The sequence below is a fragment of the Artibeus jamaicensis genome, unplaced genomic scaffold (genome assembly GCF_021234435.1).
Source record: "Artibeus jamaicensis isolate MK-2021 breed Jamaican fruit bat unplaced genomic scaffold, CSHL_Jam_final contig_1028, whole genome shotgun sequence".
NCBI classification, from domain to species: domain Eukaryota; kingdom Metazoa; phylum Chordata; class Mammalia; order Chiroptera; family Phyllostomidae; genus Artibeus; species Artibeus jamaicensis.
Window position 1 is genome coordinate 7,036,360 of NW_026521201.1, and position 19,869 is coordinate 7,056,228.

The 19,869-nt window shown below is 37.6% G+C and overlaps 1 protein-coding gene across 13 annotated transcripts in view; it reads left to right on the plus strand.

Moving 5' to 3' along the window:
* The window catches only part of ERC1 (ELKS/RAB6-interacting/CAST family member 1), a 616,103-nt gene that overhangs the window by 552,590 nt on the left and 43,644 nt on the right, over positions 1–19,869 (plus strand). For 8 of the 13 annotated variants that reach the window (XM_053662623.1, XM_053662620.1, XM_053662638.1 and 5 more), the window contains one exon: positions 6,988–7,176. In XM_053662623.1, the coding sequence (XP_053518598.1) occupies positions 6,988–7,176 (189 nt within the window). Of the gene's footprint in view, positions 1–6,987; positions 7,177–19,869 lie in introns of those variants that run through there. The other 5 variants (XM_053662643.1, XM_053662641.1, XM_053662657.1 and 2 more) reach the window with 1 other exon arrangement.

The following is a 19,869-nucleotide window of genomic DNA, read 5'->3' on the forward strand; positions in this document are numbered from 1 at the left end:
AAATATATGTGATTTGACTTGCAGTATATCTGATTAGTGTAGTAAAAATCTTAATGAAGGTTTACTATATTTTCAAAAAGTCTGTTCTTTCACAAAATAGCTGTATTTAAGTGAGAATATACACAAAGCTCTAAACCTTTGTTTAGAGATTTAACACTGTCCATCATGTTTCTCATCCTGATGTATGTCATTGACCAAGAAGATAAAGTTAGTTATTAAGGGGAAAAAGACTTTGAGAGTGGACTGATGAATTTTATTTTCTTGCCTCCTTTTTTACTTTTTAGAATTTAGCACTCTGCTGGGGTTTCTAAACAAGAATACCATTAAGAGAATAATGCCTCTGGGAAGTTAGTATAATTGTTCTGGGATTTTCTTGATGTACCTACGTTGTGTGATGGTAACCCAATGAAAAGCCAGCACTGCCACTAGCATATATATAGTTATTATGTGGACAGTTGAACTCTCCTCTGAAGACTTCACAGATGGAAGAACAAAAAGATTTCGTAGCCAATTAAAGGCAGTGAGCTACCCACAGAAGAATCATAGAAAATATAAAAATAATTTGCCAGGAATACAGTAAATGTTAGCTTTTTAAAAAGTAGCATCTTTGAAACAACAAAGCATCAACACTCAAAAGGCAAATACCTTAAGTCCCAAATAATTTTCAGCAACTATCAATCTTTGTGATGCAGATATTCCATTCCTCTCAAAGTGAGTTCCTACAATGTGTTGCTACCAACTAACTTATATTTAGAGTAAGTGACACAGAAAGTGGCAAGAAAAAAGCAGGCTGTATAGGAACTCGTTAGGGGCCTTTGGCTCTGCACATTCCATCCTGGTATTGAGAAGCCAAAAGTTCTAAGAAAGTATATTCAGATCTCATAGATAAATGGGCTACATAAATGGAGTACTTAGAATTTCCAATTAAATCTGTATAAGACAGTGCAGAAGCAACTCATCTATCTATATTCAAAAGTCCTTAGCCACCAAACCTTACATAAGAGAAAAGAAGGTTAATAAACCCTTTGGGAAGATCACGGTCCTCTGTCACCATATGTCATCCAACGCTGGTCTCTAAAGCCACTTTGAGGATCTAATATATAAGCAAATAAATCCTTGCCAAAAAAAAAATCCTCTTAGTACATTAACCAATAATCTCTCATCCCTTTTTATAATTTAAATTATTTTTCTTAACAATGTGGTAAATATAGGATTGGGAGAATATGGCTGTTTTGCATTATACTTGATATAAGCAGAGGTTATAGGGGATCTTTTAGAGGTTGTGTTAATAAGTTCATTTTTTAACTTTAGTTCTGCAAAGCTATAGAACTAATGTTACTTGACCACATTTCTGATTGTTTCTGAGAGGACTCCTTGCCAATGCACTAAAGTTGTATGTGGGCGAAAGACATAACTTATGTATTCTGTAAGGCATCCTTTTCTCCCTGACAAGTGTCCTTCTTCCCTCTTGAGATTAGGCAATGGCAGTTCTACCCTGTGGGAAATGCAATTTCTTTTCTAAGTGGCCTACCCAAGTTAGATTGAGGGTGGGGGGAAGAGATAAGGGCATTTCCCACATGAATGACATGGTTAAATGTAGCTTGTCAAGAGATACCAGAGTGTTGTTGTTTCTTTTTTTTAAGAATAGATTTGGGAACTATGCTAGTTGGGCACTTTCATATACTCTCACATAATAAACTGTAGGTTTTTGTTTTTTAGAAAGCAATTCTTTTTGACATGAGAAGAAAGAACAAACATCTTGTCCACTGCATTGAATAGATTTTTATCCTAGGAAAAAAATTTCAAATTCCATAATTTTTTAACTATTCAGTTGGACTTTGAAAAAGTACAGTGCAAAACACTGTGGTGTTTTCTAAACAGTTAACACTACAGCATGAAATGCATTTAAATCAGTTTGAAATTCATCTCTAAAAATGGGGACTTAAAATGTCGATTTTTTTTCATTCTCAGTCATAGAGTAACAAGCTTGTGTCTTTCCATTTTACTGTGAGAAATCTGACCTTTTGATTATTATCATGTATAATATTGTCCCTTTCCCTTACTGGTCATACTATTTTATGCCAGTTTTCCAATTCAAATGGTAATTACCTAGATCGTCTCCTGTAGCCTCACAGCCCAGATATAATGACCGCCACACACACATGCACACACACAAAATGGCAATCAGTTGCACAGACTCAGTGGAAATCACAAAAGTGATTTTTTATCATTTTTATCAATGTGCATATGAAAAAATAGAGAAGTCCAAGCTAAAAAAAAAAAGGAAATTAAAATAGGTTAGCATTGCTTAGAGGCATGAGGGATGTGGTAGTAGAACCATGACTAGACAGTTTCGTTATTGAAGGGCAGATTGTACATGCATTTAAAAGAATATTGCCTTTAAAGGTTACATTTTGGAATTCTTTCTGAACTTTCTACAGTATATGCATTTATTTTCAGAAATAAAATAGTTTTTTTGAGAGAGAGATTAATGTTGTTTGTGAAAAATTGTACAGTTTCCCACTGCTCATATCCTCGGTTTTATTGAACTAGTCTCTTCCTTCAGCTATTGGCAGTGTTGATATGCCTGTCGTAGCATAGGTAAGAAATGCCAGCACAGAACTGGTGCCATGAGCCTGCTCATCATGGGTCTCTTGTAGAGCCCAACAGGTTTTCACCTAAGTGTTTAACCTTTGCCCTTAAATAATTGTCTGTATGTGAGAGGTTGAGAAATAAAAATAGTACTCAAATAATTCATTTTTTCTGGTTAGCCTAGTCAGACTAACTTCTATATTGTATTATAATATATGGCCACAAACTCTGAACTCTCATCTTTCAGTAGGCTAAAGATTGTTTTAGCCACTAAGCCCTGGCTCTTCTGTCTTTTAATTTGTCATGGAAATAGTATTAGAAATAAACAAAATGTGGTATATTTATAAAGCAGCCATTAAAATTATGATTTCCAATAACAGTGTAACTTTGTGAAGAGTACTCACAATATAACATTAAATTGGTAAACAATATGTCAAGTAAATGTAAAGTCTGACAGTATTAGAAGTTGATTAATATAAGTTACTAAAAAACTTGGGCCCTGGCTAGTATGGCTCAGTGGATTGTGCATCAGCCTGTGCACCAAAGGGTTGCTGGTTCCATTCCCAGTCAGGGCACATGCCTAGGTTGTCGGCCAGGTCCCTAGTGGGGGGCACTTGAGAGGCAACCGCATATTGATATTTCCCTTTCATCCTCCCTTCCCCTCTCTAAAAATAAATAAATAAAATCTTAAAAAACACTTGGAATAAAATTACTAAAATGTTTCAGGTGGTATTTTGTTGTTATTCTTCTTATTTTGTTTTTTAAATTCAGTTGTTGATAGATATGTACTTATTGCCATTTTATTATTTATATTTTTTACCTTTTTTTCTTCTTGAAGAAGACCCTTTAACACTTCATGTAATACTGGTTTAGTGATGATGAACTCCTATAGCTTTTTTCTCGTCTGGGAAGATCTTTATGATAACTTTGTTGGGTAGAATAATCTAGGTTGTAGGTTCTTGCTTTTCATCACTTTGAATACTTCTTGCTAATCCCTTCTGCAAAGTTTCTATTGAGAAATCAACTGACAGTCTTATGGGAGTTCCCTTATAGGTAACTAACTGCTTTTCTCTTGCTGCTTTTTAGATTCTCCCTTTGTCTTTAACCTTTTATATTTTAATTATGCTGTGTCTTGGTGTGGGCCTCTCTGGGTTCATCTTGTTTGGAACTCTCTGCACTTTCTACACTGGTATGTCTATTTCCTTCACCAAGTTAGGAAAGTTTTCTATCATTATTTTTTCAAATTCCTTAGTCTTTCTCTTCCCCCTCTGGCATCCCATCATGCAAACATTAGTACACTCGAAGTTGTCTCATAGACTCCTGACACTACCCTCATTTTTTAGGGGGTATTCTTTTTTCTTTTTGCTGTTCTGACTGGGTGTTTTTTCTGACTGCTTCCTTATATTCCAAGTCACTGATTTCCTTCTTGGCTTCATCTACTCTACTTTTGATTCCCTGTAAATTATTCTTCACTTCAGTTATTGTGTATTTCATTTCTGATTGGTCCTTTTTTGTACTGTTGAAGTTCTAAGTTCATTAAGCATCCATATAACCAATACTTTGAACTCTGCATCTGGTAGATTGCTTGTCTCCATTTTGTTTAGTTCTTTTTCTGAAGTTCTGTTCATTCATTTGGAACATGTTTTTTTGTCTCCTCATTTTAGCAGCCTCCCTGTGTTTGTTTCTATTTATTAGGTAGAGTGGCTACATCTCCCAAGCTTGATAGAGTGGCCTAATGTGTAGTAGGTGTTCTATAGAGTCCAGTGGCCCAGCTTCCTCAATCATTTAAGCTGGGCCCTCAAGGTATGCCCTCAGTGTGGGCTCTGCACTGTTGTGTTGTAGTTGAGTCTTATTGCTGTTAGCACATCAGTAAGAGGGATTTGCTCTCAGGCAATCAGCTACAAGGACTGGCTGTGAACAGTGACCTCTGACCATTGTGGAGGATCACCTTTACAGGGGCCCACCTCATAGAATAGGAATTACTTCAGCAGGACTCTTGAGTGTGTCAGTCGTAGAGGTGGTTGGGTCATGGGTCTTTGATGTGCTCTCAGGCTGTTCTCTGGGGCCTCCAGGAAGTGCAGGTCAAGGTCAGCCACCACCTGTGTTCTTCCCAGGACCACCAGACATGAGCCACAAAGCAGTCTGCAAATGGTTGCTACTTGTGCTGGGTTGGGAGGTACCCAGGCAAGGCCAAGCTGTGAACCAAGACCAGCTGCTGCTATTGCCTGGCTTGTGTCCACCTAGCAAGAGATACAGGGTACACTGAGGCCAGATGCTGCTTGTTTGAGAGATTTCAGGAAAATCTGAAGTATGAGCCAAGACAGACCATTTGTGTGAAAAAGCCACTACAGACAGCTTAGGTGGGCCTGAAAATTGGATGGGATGGGGCCTTGGAGCCAGGGCAGGGCAAACAGTGTGAGCCAGGTCAATGGAGTCTCAGATATGGTACCCACCTGCCAGCTCTGTTGAGGGTGAGGGATTTCAGAAAAGGAACAGTGGCTTCTGCCAGCACTTCTGTCTGGCAAAAAGTTGCCCCTACCCCCAGTTCTTGCCCTGATGCTGGACAATTTAGTTTCTTCTTGTATGTCTCTGGTGCTTTTCAAGCTGCTGCTTTAGGACTTGAGCTTGGAAGGAGTGAGTCCCAGTAAGGCTGTGCATGGGCCCTTTAAGTGGAACTGTGTGGCATTCCAGAAGCCCTGTGTCTCTCTCAGCATCAATCCCCACTGGTTTTTACAGCCAGAAGTTATGGGGATTTCTCTTCCTGGCACTGGAATCCTGTGCTGGGGGGCTTGTTGGGGGCTGGGAGCCCTCACTTCTCAGACAGTACCTCCACAGCCAAAATATCTCTCCCAATTTTTATCCACTATACATGGGTCTGGGACAAGCACATTCCACTTCTCCACCCCTCCTACCAGTCTTGATGTAGCTTCTTCTTTAATACCCTAGTTGTAGAAATTTCACTAAGCCAGATATCAGGCGTCAGATATACAGCCATCTGAATGATGGTTGTTCTGTAGTTTAGTTGTCATTTTGATGTGGTTGTGCGAGGAAGCAAGTTCTGCATTTGCCTATGCTACCATCTTGACCAGAAGTTCTCAGATCGCATTGTTGATGGAATATCTATAGGCTATTTTTTTATTTCTTTTATAGTTTTCCATGTTTTTCAGAGTAAAATACGTGTTGATTTTGTAATTTAAAAGTATATAATGTTATTTTCTTTAAAAAAAAAAACTTCTAGAAAGGAAAGCAGCAGGAGCAGTCAGTCCTCTGAGGAGGCCAGGGAGAAATCAATGTCACTATTGAAAGTCAGATTATTGAGCTCCCTATTCATTCGGTAGGTCAGAGGTGTAATAATGATGAAAATGCCAGCCCAGTGACATGCAACAGGTGCAGACTTCTGCCTTGCAAACCCTGAGAACATTTTGAGCATTGCCAGCATTTTGGCCATGTTTTGCAGCTCTCACAGCTGCTGTGTATCAAGCAGATGCTGCTCTAACATTTCAGTTCTGAGATGTGAGATCTGCCCCAACTCTTCCTAAACACCCCAGGCTTTGACCGACTACCAAGTACCTGACCCCAGAGTATTGTCATGAGAGCTGTTAAGTGAAATTCTGGGGCAAAAGTCATCTGTTATTTAATGTGCTTCGAAAGGCAAAGGGAGAGCTGTTCATCCAGCATGAAGGGAATATAATATTTCAAAAAAATAGAACAGGACCACTATTCAGGGAAAACATAGAACCAATGTTACAACAGAGAATTTCAGAGTCCATGGCTGTGAGTCTGGTATTTGGTGTTATATAAGGAGTTATCAGTCACTGTTTTAGAAGAATCTCAGGTAGCCTCTATGAAATGAACAAGAGGAGCTTATGCCAGGATGAGGCAGGTTAGTAATGAGTTCACTCATCACATCTCTTGGCCAAGGAAAACATGCATCTGCTCCAGAGACAGACTTTTTCTTCTATTCTAGGAGAGGGAGGAACACATGAAGTATATGTTGTCCAGTTTTTCAGATGAGCAAATTTCACTAGCAATATTTTGTAACCTACTCATAAATAAATGGGGAGAGAAATTGTGAGGTAACTAGAATCTTTATCAGGAATGTCATCCCTGTATAAACATTACTCCTGTGCTTTAACCCCCTGCCAAAGTGTAGCACTTTGTTTCATATTGATACACTAAGCCAACATTCCCTACTCATCTCCCAGAATGGTGGTTGGGTGTGACACTGTAAATGTGCAGGTATGTGGAACTGTTTTTTTTAATAATCCTGAGTTGTCAGTAGTCATTAGAAGAGCTTTAGTCTTTTGTCAGTTTTCTTTGATTTGGGAGGCATAAAGATACATAAACTTCTCATTTCAGATTGACCTTGACTTTCCTCACTTTTTTTCACCTCAGATCATCCAGCCCCTCTTAGAACTTGACCAAAATAGAAGCAAATTAAAATTGTATATTGGACACCTGACAGCCCTCTGCCATGACCGAGACCCCCTGATCCTTCATGGGCTCACTCCACCAGCTTCCTATAACTTGGATGATGACCAGGCAACTTGGGAGAATGAGCTGCAGAAGATGACCCAGGAACAGGTAAGTTGCTTGAACTTTGATAAGACCCTATTAAAATTCAACTGTTACTTCAGTTGTTGTAATAGGAGCTACCTTGGAGAATTTAGTGCTCATATTCAAGATTCTTAGCAGTGGTTAATTCTTCAACAGATACTAGGAATTACCATGTGAAGGAAGTGCTACTTTATTCTTCCCTCAGTATAACTTGCTCAAGTATCAGAAAGGGTAATTTAGATGGAAGAGGGTAAAGGACAGTCTGTTCACATGCCATGAATTATTTCATAGAAGTGATGGACACTAATAATTATAGCCACTGAAGGAAAGTCTGAATTAAGGATACTTGGTTAAGAGATTTCCAACAAGTCAGTAGCACATGTCTTTACTTGTCTCTAGGGAACTATGGGTTACAACATACTAAGTTTATAAGAAAAGAACCATTAGATGAATTAGTTTAGGTTACCATCTCCATGCTGTGTTTTCTGATCACTGTTGCCTGTTGATTCACTTTTTATATGTTGTGATTTTTTTTTTTGTTCAACAAATAAATAAGGTTAGTCTGGAGACAAAAACTATGAATTAAAGAAAGAGAAAACAGGATGAGGATAGGGATAAAGAACAGATATGCAAAGTGAAAGAAAGAAAAATTGAATAAATACTTAGAAATAGAAAAAGAAATAGAACAGTTTTTAAAACATTAATTCTAAGCTCTTTTGTTTCTAGTTTAAGTATTGAAAATTTACTAAAACTCTTCATCTGAATTTGAAGCTATATATATATATATATGTATATATATACTATTCTTCAGCCAAATACTTCCTATTTGTTAAAACATTGTCTGTTACTCATAATATGTGAAGAAAAATTGTGTTTAATTCAAAACCTCTCATAGTGTGATGTTAAATATAGCAGTGATGACTCACAGGTCGAGAAAGGTGAACTAGAATCTAAGAGCTGTGCTTCCTTCCCCGTGGAGTGTATGTTGCCTAATAATAGACTTAGTTAGCCACCTAACTAGTTATTTACCTTATTTATTTGATGTGAAAAGATAAGAACTACCTCTCAAATTTAGCATGTTGCTGAAGAAATTTTAATTTCTTCTTAAAAGAGGAAAAGTATAAAGGACAGAATTAAATGGAATCCTAATAATCTCCTTTTGGTATTAATAACCATATAGTGAAAATGCAAAGGAAAGCCCACTAGATACAAATAGCATGATGGGTTTTAATTTTAGAAGCTTTTGCTTCAAATTTTTGCAGAAAGACAGCTTATTAAAGCACTAACATAGTGATGTGTCAAAGTTTTATTTGACATTAAATTATTTCTTTGTAAACAGCTTGTCTTTAAAATGGAAAAGAGTATTTTTATTCTCAGTCCCATTTTTCAGTATGTTCGAATGGATTTAACTCAGCTTTGCAAGGGCAAAAAATATCTTCAGGGTGAGACCAAGATAGAAAATTTCAAACTAAGAATTTTTCAAAAAGTTTTGAATGAATGAAACCAGGAATCCATTAATAGATTTGCCATTGCACATTATGTTACAGTCAAGCTACTGGTGATTCTCGAAATAATTTTGCTTACATGCATTAATTGTGTTGATATTGTCATGTTCTCCTTGATTATTTACTTCCATTACTTAACTTATTGTTTGTGATATGTAGAATGGTATCTCCAGCAGGATTTCCTGTGAAACAAGTGACTTAGATCATCTGTGAAGGAATATAGCAACTACCACCACCTTCTATGAGCTTCTCCATGGCTGCTAAGGATTGTTAGAGAAATCAACCAATATGCTTCCCCCTTGCCCCAAGTAAAATTTAAGAGAATAACTAGGGAATAACTATTGAGAAAAATGACCTCTATTACAAAATGACTTGCCTCTGACAGTATTGTGATAACAGTTTGATTTTAGTTTTTGAAGCCCCAGAAACATAAGATATGAATCACTGCCAGATATGCATAGTTTATTTTGTGCATATGTTCTCTTTATATTTTTCTTTTGGAGATGTAGAGCCTTCTGTGACTGACATTTGTGTTATTGAACTCTGTATGTCCAGTGCATTTCATTGCTGCCACGCTCTCTCAAATGGCATCCCCAGAAGGGCAGGACAAGAGCCTTGTATATCCTTTTCAATGTTGTATCCTCTGTACCAAGAACAATGCCGGTGACATAGGATCTGCTTGATAAATATTTATTGAATGAATGAGAGAGAGTAAGAGGAAATCAGGAGAATAGATTAAAGTTTATATTCCTCATCATATCACACAAAGCCTTCTTTCATTTGGCCTAATGATTAAATGCACATCCCTTCCCACCTTATCCTTGAAGCATACCAAATCACTTAAAATTTTTTAAACTATTAAACTGCTTAGATCTTTCATGCTTCTGTCCTTTTAGTCATGCTGATTCTTCTGTCCAAAGTACCCTTTTCTACCTTTTCTACCTTTCCTACCCAGGAAATAACTAAATAAAAATCTGAGTTCTGAAACTCAGCTCAGACATGATTTTCTTCCATGCATTCTGTTACTGAAAACCCCCACTCAGTGTGCTGCTCCCCCTTCAGGGCTGCCATAGTACCTATAATAGACTTACGTGTTTTCATGTTTCTCTCCCATTCTAGACTTTCTGTTGTTGAGGACATGAGCCAGATCATTTTTACCTTGAAACTAGTACCAGCTACTTGTTACTTGCTCAATAACTTAAATGAGTATGTGAATTCTAGTGACTTTATTATTTTGTATGTCATATTTGTGATTCTTAATTCTCCAGCTAGATAAGTTTCTTCACTGCCAGAACCATGTCTTATATTTCTAAATTACCTAGCATGATACTGTGTATGTCCCGAATGCTTCATATATGCTTAGCTGGTTATTTATTGGTGACTCAAGATAATTTCCTCAGTGTAATTTAGTGAGCTTTAGGTAATCTGACTGTTGGTGTCAGGAACCGCTTAGACTCCATCCTGCATCGTGACCCTATAATTTCTAACTGCCTGGCTTATAGAAATATAACCTGAATGGACTTAACTCTAAAGATTTCCCAGAGTTTTTTTTTCCTTTGCCTTCTTAGAAACTGGCTACCATACCAACTAAATTTATGAATTTGTTTATTTTTCTTACCTTATTGATTTTTGCTTTATGTGTCTTGAAGCTGTTATTAAGTGCATACATGTTAAAGATTGTTAGGTCTTCTTAATGAGTTGACTCTTTTATGATTATGTAATGTCTCTTTTCAAAGCTGGTAATATTCCATGCTCTAGAAATCTGCTTTGTCTGATATTAATGTAACCACTCCATCTCTCTTTAAATTAGTGAGTTACTTGGTCAATCTTTTCCCATATATTTGTTTTTAAGCTCTGCTTTATATTTAAAGTGAGTGTCTTATATACAGCATATATCTGCCAGCTCAGAGGGCACAGGTCTAGGGTGCAAGATTATCTCTCTTCCTTGGTTCCAGAGGGTAGAGCTACCTCCTTGGTTTCAATAGGCCAGGTTGCCAGGCCAAAGGGCTGGATCTGCCATCCCAGAAAGCATGGAGGGCAGAACATCCAACAAAAGAGAATTATTCTCAAACCTTAAAATCTAATGGAATTTTCCCTACTAGGTTTTAGACTTGCTTGGAACCCATAATCCCTTTCTATTCTTTCCAATTTCTCCTTTTTGGAATGGAAATGTCTGGCCTATCTCTTTCCCACCATGATATTCTAGAAGTAGATAACTTCTCTGATTTCAACAGGTTCACAACTAAAAGAAATTGTGCCTCAGGATAAATCATATTTTGATTTTCATCCACATTTGATTTAGATGATATTTTGATGAGATTTAGGACTTAGAGTTGATGCTGGAATGGGTTAAGACTTTTGGGCTTTGGGAATGGGCTTGAATGTGTTTTGCATGTAAAGTCATGATTTGGGGGCTAGAGAGCATGGGATGTTACAGGCTGAATTGTGACCCCCAAAGTTCATTGAACCCCAAAATTCTAGAGTGTGGCTATGTTTGGAGATAGGGACTATAAATGAGACTGATAGTGTGGGCCTAATCCAGTCTGACAGGTGACCCTATGAGAAAAGAAGATTAGGACATATATGAGACACCAGGGGTCCATGCTCACAGAGGAGAAAAAAAACACATGAGGACACAGCAAGAATGCAAACATCTATAAGCCAAGAAGAGAGCCTTCAGAAGAAACCAGCCCTACCAACACCTAAATGTTGAATTTCTAACTTCCAGAATTGTGAGAAAATAAATTTGTCAATAAGCTACCCAATCTGGTAGCTTATTATTGCAGCCCTAGTAAACTAATATACTGGGGGTTTTTTTGCTCAATCAATCCTTTTATTTTCCCCAACCTCCCTTATACCTTCACTTTGAAAAATACTCTTCTCTAGCTACAGAATTCTAGGTTGTTTCTAGTTTGTTTTGGTTTTTTAATACTTTAAAGATGCTGTTCCATTTTCTTCTGTTAAAAAGTCTTCTGTATTCTCTTTTTAAAAAAATAGTGTATTGTTTATACTATTACAGTTATCCCAGTTTTCCTTCTTTGCTCCCCTCTACCCAGCCCACCCCCCCATTCCCACAATCAGTCCCCACAGCATTGTCCATGTCCATGGGTGATGCATATGTGTTCTTTAACTCTTGCTTCACCTTTTTTCAGCCAGTTACCACCTCCCTCATTCCTTCTTACAGTTGTCAGTCTGTCCCCTGTCTCTACAACTCTGATTCTGTTTTGTTCATTAGTTTATTATGTTCATCAGATTCCACTTATAAGTGAGAGCATATGGTATTTGTCTTTCACTGATTGGCTTACCATCCACGCCATCACAAAAGGTAAGAATCCCTTCTTTTTTTTACTGCTGCATAGTATTCAATTGTGTAAATGTACCACAACTTTTTTATCCACTCATCTACTGATAGGCGCTTAGGTGGTTTCCAGATCTTGGCTATTGTAAATAACTATGCTATGAACATAGGGGTGCATATATTCTTTTGAATTGTTGTTTTGGGATTCTTAGGATATATTCCCAGAAATGGAATTGCTGGGTCAAAAGGCAATTTCATTCTTAATATTTTGAGGAAACTTCACACTGTTTTCCAGAGTGGTTGTACTGTCTACATTTTCACCAATAGTGCACTAGGATTCCTTTTTCTCCACATCCTTGCCAGTGCTTATTGTTTGTTGATCTATTAATGATGGCCATTTTGGCAGGTATGAGGTGATAATCTCATTGTGGTTTTAATTTGCATCTCTCTGATGGCTAGTGATGTTGAACACTTTTTCATATGTCTATGAACCACCTATATTTCCTCCTTGAAGAAGTGTCCATTCAGATCCTTTGCTCATTTTTAATGAAATTGTCTATCTTCCTTGTTTTGAGTTGTATGAGTTCTTTATATATATATTTCCCCCCCCCCCCCCCCCCACTGTGCAGCCCATGAGCAGAGGCTAGGCAATGGTTCCAGGCCAGGGTGCTCTTGCATGAGGCACTAAGTATATTTTGGATATTAAACCCTTGTCTGTTGTATCATTGGCAGATATGTTCTCCCATACATTTGGTTCCCTTTTCATTTTGATGCTGGTTTCTTTAGCTGTGCAGAAGCTTTTTAATTTGATGTAGTCTCATTTGTTTATTTTTCCCTTTGTTCTCCTTGCCCTAGGATATATATCAGCAAAATTATTGCTATGTGAGGTATCTGAATTTTAGTGTCTATATTTTCCTCCAGGATTTTTATAGCATGACAACTTGTATTTAAGTCTTGTATCCACTTTTAGTTTATTCTGGTGTATGGTGTAAGTTGGTGGCCTAGTGTCATTTTTTTCCCAAGTACTAAACCAGTTCTCCCAACACCATTTATTGAAGACCCTGTCTTCACTCCATTGTACACTCTTGCCTCCTATATCAAATATTAATTGACCATAAAGGCATGGGTTTATTTCTGGGCTCTCTGTTTCATTGATTTGTGTGTCTGTTCTTATGCCACTACCAGATGTTTTCATTATAGTATAGTTTGATATCAGTTATTGTGATCCCTCCATATTTGTTTTTCTTTCTCAAGATAGCTGAGAATATTCAGAGTCTTTTTTGGTTCCATATAAATTTTTGGAATAGTTGTTCTAGGTCTGTGAAAAATACCTCTGGTATTTTAATAGGCATCTCCTTGAATCTACAATAGCTCTGGGAATTATGGACTTTTTAATGATGTTAATTCCTCCAGTCCATGAACACAATATATGCTTCCACTTATTTGTATCGTCCTCACATTCTTTCTTCAGTGCCCTTTAGTATTCTGAGTACAGGTCTTTTACCATCTTGGTTAAATTTACTCATAGGTACCTTTTTTTTTTTTTCATGAGTAAATTACACTGTTTTCTTAGTTTCTCTTTCTGATAGTTCATTACTGATGTGTAAAAATGCCGTCAATTCCTGAGTATTGATTTTGTATCCTGCTGTTTTGCTGATTTATTTGTTAGGTCTAGTAGTTTGTGTTTTTTGTTTTTTTGTGTTTTTTTTTTTTATGGAGCCTATAGGTTTTTCTGTATACAATATCATGTCATCTGTGAATGATGACAATCTTACTTTCTCCTTTCTAATTTGGATGCCTTCTATTTCTTCTTCTTGCCTGATTGCTGTGGCTAGGACTTCCAGTGCTAGGTTAAATAAGAGTGGTGAAAGCAGACATCCTGTCCTATTCTTGATCTTAAGGGAAATGCTTTTAGGTTTTGCCTATAGAGTATAATGTTGGCTGTAGGTTTTTCATATATGGCCTTTATTATGTTTAGGTACGATCCATCTACTCCCACTTTGTTGAGAGTTTTTATAGTAAATGGGTGCTATATTTTATCAAATACTTTTTCCACATCTATTGATAAGCTCATGTGATTATTTCATTTTGTTTATGTGGTATATCACATTTACTGATTTGCAAATATTGTACCATCCTTGCATCCCCATGATGAATCCCACTTAATCATGGTATACGCTCTTTTTAATGCTTTTCCGTATTCAGTTTACTAATATTTTATTGAGGATTTTACCAACTATGCTTTTCTTTCTTTGTTGTGTCTTTGCCTGGTTTTGGAATTAGGGTAACACTGGACTCTTAAAAGGAGCTTGGAAGTCTTCCCTCTTCTTGGATTTTTTGCAAGTTTGAGAAGAAACAGTGTTACTTCTTCTTTGAATGATTGGTAATATTTACCTGTAAGATCATCTGATCCAGGGCTTTTGTGTGTTGGGAGTTTTTTGATCACTGCTTCAATTTTCATTTGTTATTATTGGTCTATTCAGGTTTTCTGCTTCTTCCTGATTCAGTTTTGGAACACTGTATGTTTCTAGAAATTTATCCATTTTGCCCAAGTTGTTCATTTTCTTGACATGTAGTTGTTCATAGTATTTTCTTACAATCCTTTGTTTTCTGTGGTATCAGTTATCACTTCCCCTGTTTCATTTCTGATTTTATTCATTTGAGTCTTTTTCCTTTTTTTCTTGATCAGTCTGTTTATAGGTATATCTATTTTACTTATCTTTTCAAAGAACCAGCTCCTGAATTCATCAATCTGTTACATTGTTTTTTTATTCTCTATGTCATTTATTTCCACTCTGACTTTGATTATTTCCTTCTTTCTACTCAGTCTGGGCTTTGTTTTTTGTTGTTTTACTAGTTCTTTTAGGTGTATGGTTAGATCGTTTATTTGAGTTTTTTCTATCTCCTTTAGGTAGGACTATAATGCTATGAATTTCCTTCTCAGAACTGCTTTCACTGTGTTCCATAGATTTTGGGTTGTTGTGTGTGCATTTTGTGTCCAGGTGCTTTTGATTTCTTCCTTGAAATCATTGATGACCCATTGATTTTTAATGACATGCTAATTTAGCCTCCTGTGTTTGAATGTTTTTATTGAGGTTCCTTCCTAGTTTCATGCCATTGTGATCTGAGAAAATTCTTGATATGATTTCAGTTTTCTTGAATTTGTTAAGACTTATTTTATGTCCTACCATTGTGGTCTCTCTTTGAGAATGATCGACATGCACTTAAGAAAAATGTGTATTCTGTTGCTTTGGGATAAAACGTTCTGTAAATATCAATTAAATCTGTTTGAACTAGTGTGTCATTTAAGGTCACTGTGTCCTTGTTGATTTTTCATCTGGAAGATCTATCCATTGGTGACATTGGAGTGTTAAAATCCACTACAATTACTGTATTGCTGTCAATCTCTTCATTAAAGTCCAGCAAGATTTTTATATATTTACGTGTTCCTTATTTTGGGTGCGTATATGTTTACAAGGGTTATATCCTCTTGTTGGATTTATCCCTTTGGTATAGTGTAGTGACGTACTTTGTCTCTTGTTATGACCTATGTTTTGAAGTCTGTTTTGTACTTATAAGTATTACTACCCTAGTTTTTTTTTTTTTTTCATTTCCATTTACATGGAATATTTTTTCCATCTCTTCACTTTCAGGCTGTGTAAATCTTTTGTTCTGAGGTGGGTCTCATAGATAGCATATATGGTGCATGTTTTCTTATCCATTCTGCTAACCTGTATCTTTTAATTAGGGCATTTAATCCTTTTACATTTAAGGTTATTATTGGTAGGTACTTATTCATTGCCATTTTATTCCTTTTCCCTATGTTCCTCTATCTTTCGATATTTCTTCTTTTAAATCAGTCCCTTTGACATTTCTTGGAGTGCTGGTTTGGTGATGATGAGCACCTTTGACCTCTTTTGCCTGAGAAGCTCTTTATTTTGCCTTCAATTTTAAATGATAGCCTTGCTGAATAGAGTAGTCTTAATTGCAAATCCTTGCTTTTCATTACTTTAAATACTTTATGCTAATCCATTCTTGCAAGAAGTGTTTCTGTTAAGAAATCATCTGACAGCATTATTATACCTCCCTATAGATAACTTACTCACTGTTGCTCGCTTTAAGATTCTCTCTTTATCTTTAAGAACTTTGCCATTTTAATATGATGTGTCTTAGTGTGGGTGTCTTTGGGTTCATATTGATTGGGATTCTCTGTGCTTCCTGAACCTGTGTGACTTTTTCCTTCACCAGGTTAGGGAATTTTTCTGTCATTATTTCTTCAAACAGGTCTTCTATTTCTTGCTCACTTTCTTCTACTTCTGCTACTCTTGTGATGTAGATATTGTTATGTTTCACATTATCACAAAGTACTCTTAACCCATTCTTTTTTTTTTTCAGTCTTTTTTCTTTCTGTTGCTTTGATTGGATGATTTTTTCTACCTTGTTTTTCAAATCATTGATTCAGTCTTCTGCTTCATCTAGCCTGCTTTTAATTCCTTCTAGGGTATTCTTCACTTAAGATATGCATTCCTCATTTCCAACTGGTTTGTATTCATAGTTTCTATATCCTTTTTCATGCCGATGTAATTCTCACTGAGTCCCTTATAGTTCTCACTAAGTTCTTTAAGCATCCTTATAACCAATACTTTGAACTCTATGTCTGATAAATTGCTTGCCTCAATTTCATTTAGCTCTTTTTCTGGGGTTCCTGCTTTTCTTTCTTTTGGGGGTTATTTCTTTTCTTTTTTAAAAAAGATTTTTTACTTCATAAAGAGGGGGAAGAGAAGGAGAAAGAGAGGGAGAGAAAGAAATATCAGTGTGTGGTTGCCTCTTGCACACACCCCCCCCCCCGGGAACTTAGGAACCTGGCTCACAACCCAGGCATGTGCTCTGACTGGGAACTGAACCAGGGACCCTTTGGTTCTCAATCTGTTGATCTAACCTAGCCAGGCAAGGAGTTAGTTCTTTGTCTCTCCATTTTAACTGACTCTTTTTTGTTTGTTTCTATGTATTCAATACATCTGCTTTGACTCCCTGTCTTTGTGAAGTGGACTTATATGGTAGGAGTCCTGTGCAACTCAGTGTTGCCCTCTCCTTTATCCCCTGAGCTGGATGCTCTAGAAATGTCCTTTGTGTGAGTTATGTGGGCTCTCCTGTTGTATTTGGGTCTTGATTGTTGTTGGTGTATTCATTGGTGGGATCTTCCCTACTGCTAACTAACTGCAAGATTCAACCCCCACTACATCTTGCATGCTTTTGTACAGTTGCTGACAGAACAAAACAACAACACCACACACACACACACACACACACACACAAAACGACCTAAAACAAGTAAAAAAAACCCTGAAAAACAATAGCAAAATCAACAGCAAAAGAGTAAAGGATAATAAGAGTGGAAAGAGAAATGGAATAGTAAAAGGAAGAAAGAATACAAGAGGACCGAAGGAAAGGAAAATGATTATGAGAGAAGAAAGAGAAGCAATAAGGAACCAAAAGGGGAAATCACCAAAAAAGAAAACAGAAAGGGAAAGAAAAATAAGAAGAAAGAAAAGAAGGGAAATGGAGTAAGAAAAGGGAAGAATAAAATAGGAGATATGGAAGAAAAATTGAGGGGAAAAAAGGAAAATGAAGAAAAAATAATAAAATGCTTATCAAAAAAATAAAAATAATGTAAAAACTTTGCTGTGTATAATGCACTACCATGTATAATGTACACCCGCGTTTAGTTGCATTTTAATGGGTGAGCATAAATAAAAGAATTAAAAACATTTATATGGAATTAGTACCTTCCATGTATAATGCACATCCTTATTTTTCCCTCAAAAAATGTTCTTTATACATGGCAAATTACAGTAAGTGGATTTGTTTCAGCTGAGTTGAGTGCTTGCCTGCTGCATTCTTTTTTGGATTTGGCTCTGATGTTGCCTGAAGCTGCTGTAAGCTAATGTCAGATTATGTCCATGTCTAGCACTCAGCAGTTTGTGACTGTCTCTTCCAGGATTGGCTGTGCCCTGGATGGGTGTTGCTATACTGCAGGCTGGCTTTTTTCAGCTCAGGGTACAGGTGTGGATCAGCAATCCTCCAAATGCAGCATAGAGTCTACCGCCTCCTGCCTCTGCCTGCTGACCTTCTGTCAGTTTTAGTCTAGCTGCTGACCCAGCTATTTCTGAGAGGGCTTCTGGCAGAATCACAAGGATGGGGATCCCTGGATCTCACATTGCAGGTACTATTCAGACTTCAGGGAAGATGGTGGGTTGTTCCCCCATCCCCACAACACACTTCTGAGTCTGTCACAGATTATTTTCCTGAACTCAGCAGGGCAGAGTTCCTAGTAGGAAAAACAGGTGGGGCCTCCAGATCCCAGAGAATGGGTCTGCTGGAAACCAGGAGGATGTTTCTGTGGCTCTCCTATAAGGGGGAAGCACGGATCTGGTTCCCAGAAACATGTATGGAATGGCTACGCCCTAAGCCAGTCTCTGACAACCTCAGAGACTGCCTGTTGCTGTCTCCTCAGCAAGGGTTAAGATGTAGGGTGGGGCAAAGTAAGGGATAAAAAAGATGCAGGGTAGTCCAGCAGAATTCCATAGGGTAGGGTAGGCAGGATCCCAAAAGATGGAGCAGTTGGTTTCCCACAGGGTGGGGTAATTGTTTTTATCCTTGGAAGGGGCTTGCTCTTCTCAAGAAATATGGCTGCGGGCAGTATTGAGATACATCTAGGCACAGGCAATCCAGTAGGCATTCCCCAACATCTCTCCCCAAAGCCTCCCTCTCCAGACTCTCCTCAGGTGACTCCAGTCCAAACCACCCTCCTTTCACCTGAGCCCAAGGCGAATGGCTGCGAACAACAAATACGTGCTTTGGCCCCATAGAGAAAAAAAAAAACAAAACAGTGGCTTTTTCTCCCAATGGACTCTGTCTCTCTCCTTTTCAGACAAAACCCTGCAGCCACATAGTAACCACTGGATACTTCAGGGTCATCTCATCGTGGCACTGGCACTTTGTGCCTGGGAGTCTGGTCTAGGGTTCAGGCTCCACTCCTCTCAGGGCAAGCTCCCACAGCTGCACCATACCTCAGCCTGCCACCCCTGGGAGCAATGCAAGCCCCTTTACCATCCCCTCTTCCTACTCGTCTGGACATGGTTTCTTCCCATCCTTGGTTAAGAGTTTCCTCTTCAGGTAGCCTTTGGGTGTTTATTTCAAGTGGCTGTGCCTCTGTTTGTTTTCATTTTCTATTTGGTTCTGGAAGGTGGTACAAGACAGATCCTCCTACTCCGCCTCCATCTTGCCCCCTCTTCTCTTTTTTTCCTGTCATGTTTCTTTTTTCTCTGCTATCAGGATTTTAATTATTTTTTCTTTTCAGCCATTTGAAAACAATGTGCCAACTTCTCATGTTTGTTTTTCATGTGTGTGCTAAAATTCTGTTTGGGATCTCTGAGTCTCTTGAATTTACAATTTGTTAGGTTTTTTTTTTAATATATTTTATTGATTATGCTGTTGCAGTTGTCCCATTTTCCCCCCTTTATTCCCCTCCACCCTGCACACCCCCTCACACCTGCATTCCCTGTCTTCTCCGTTTCCCATACTATTCTTAACCTCGCCCTGTATGTTTTCTACCTCCCGTTTATGCTACTTATTCTCTGTACCTTTTCCCCATCTATCTTCTCTCACTCCCCCTCTGATAACCCTCCATGTGATCTCCATTTCTGTGTTTCTGTTCCTGTTCTAATTGTTTGCTTAGTTTGTTTTTGTTTTAGGTGTGGTTGTTAATAATTGTGAGTTTGCTGTCATCTTACTGTACATATTTTTTTATCTTCTTTTTCTTAGATAAATCCCTTTAACATTTCCTATAATAAAGGCTTGGTGATGATGAACTCCTTTAACTTGACCTTATCTGAGAAGCACTTTATCTGCCCTTCC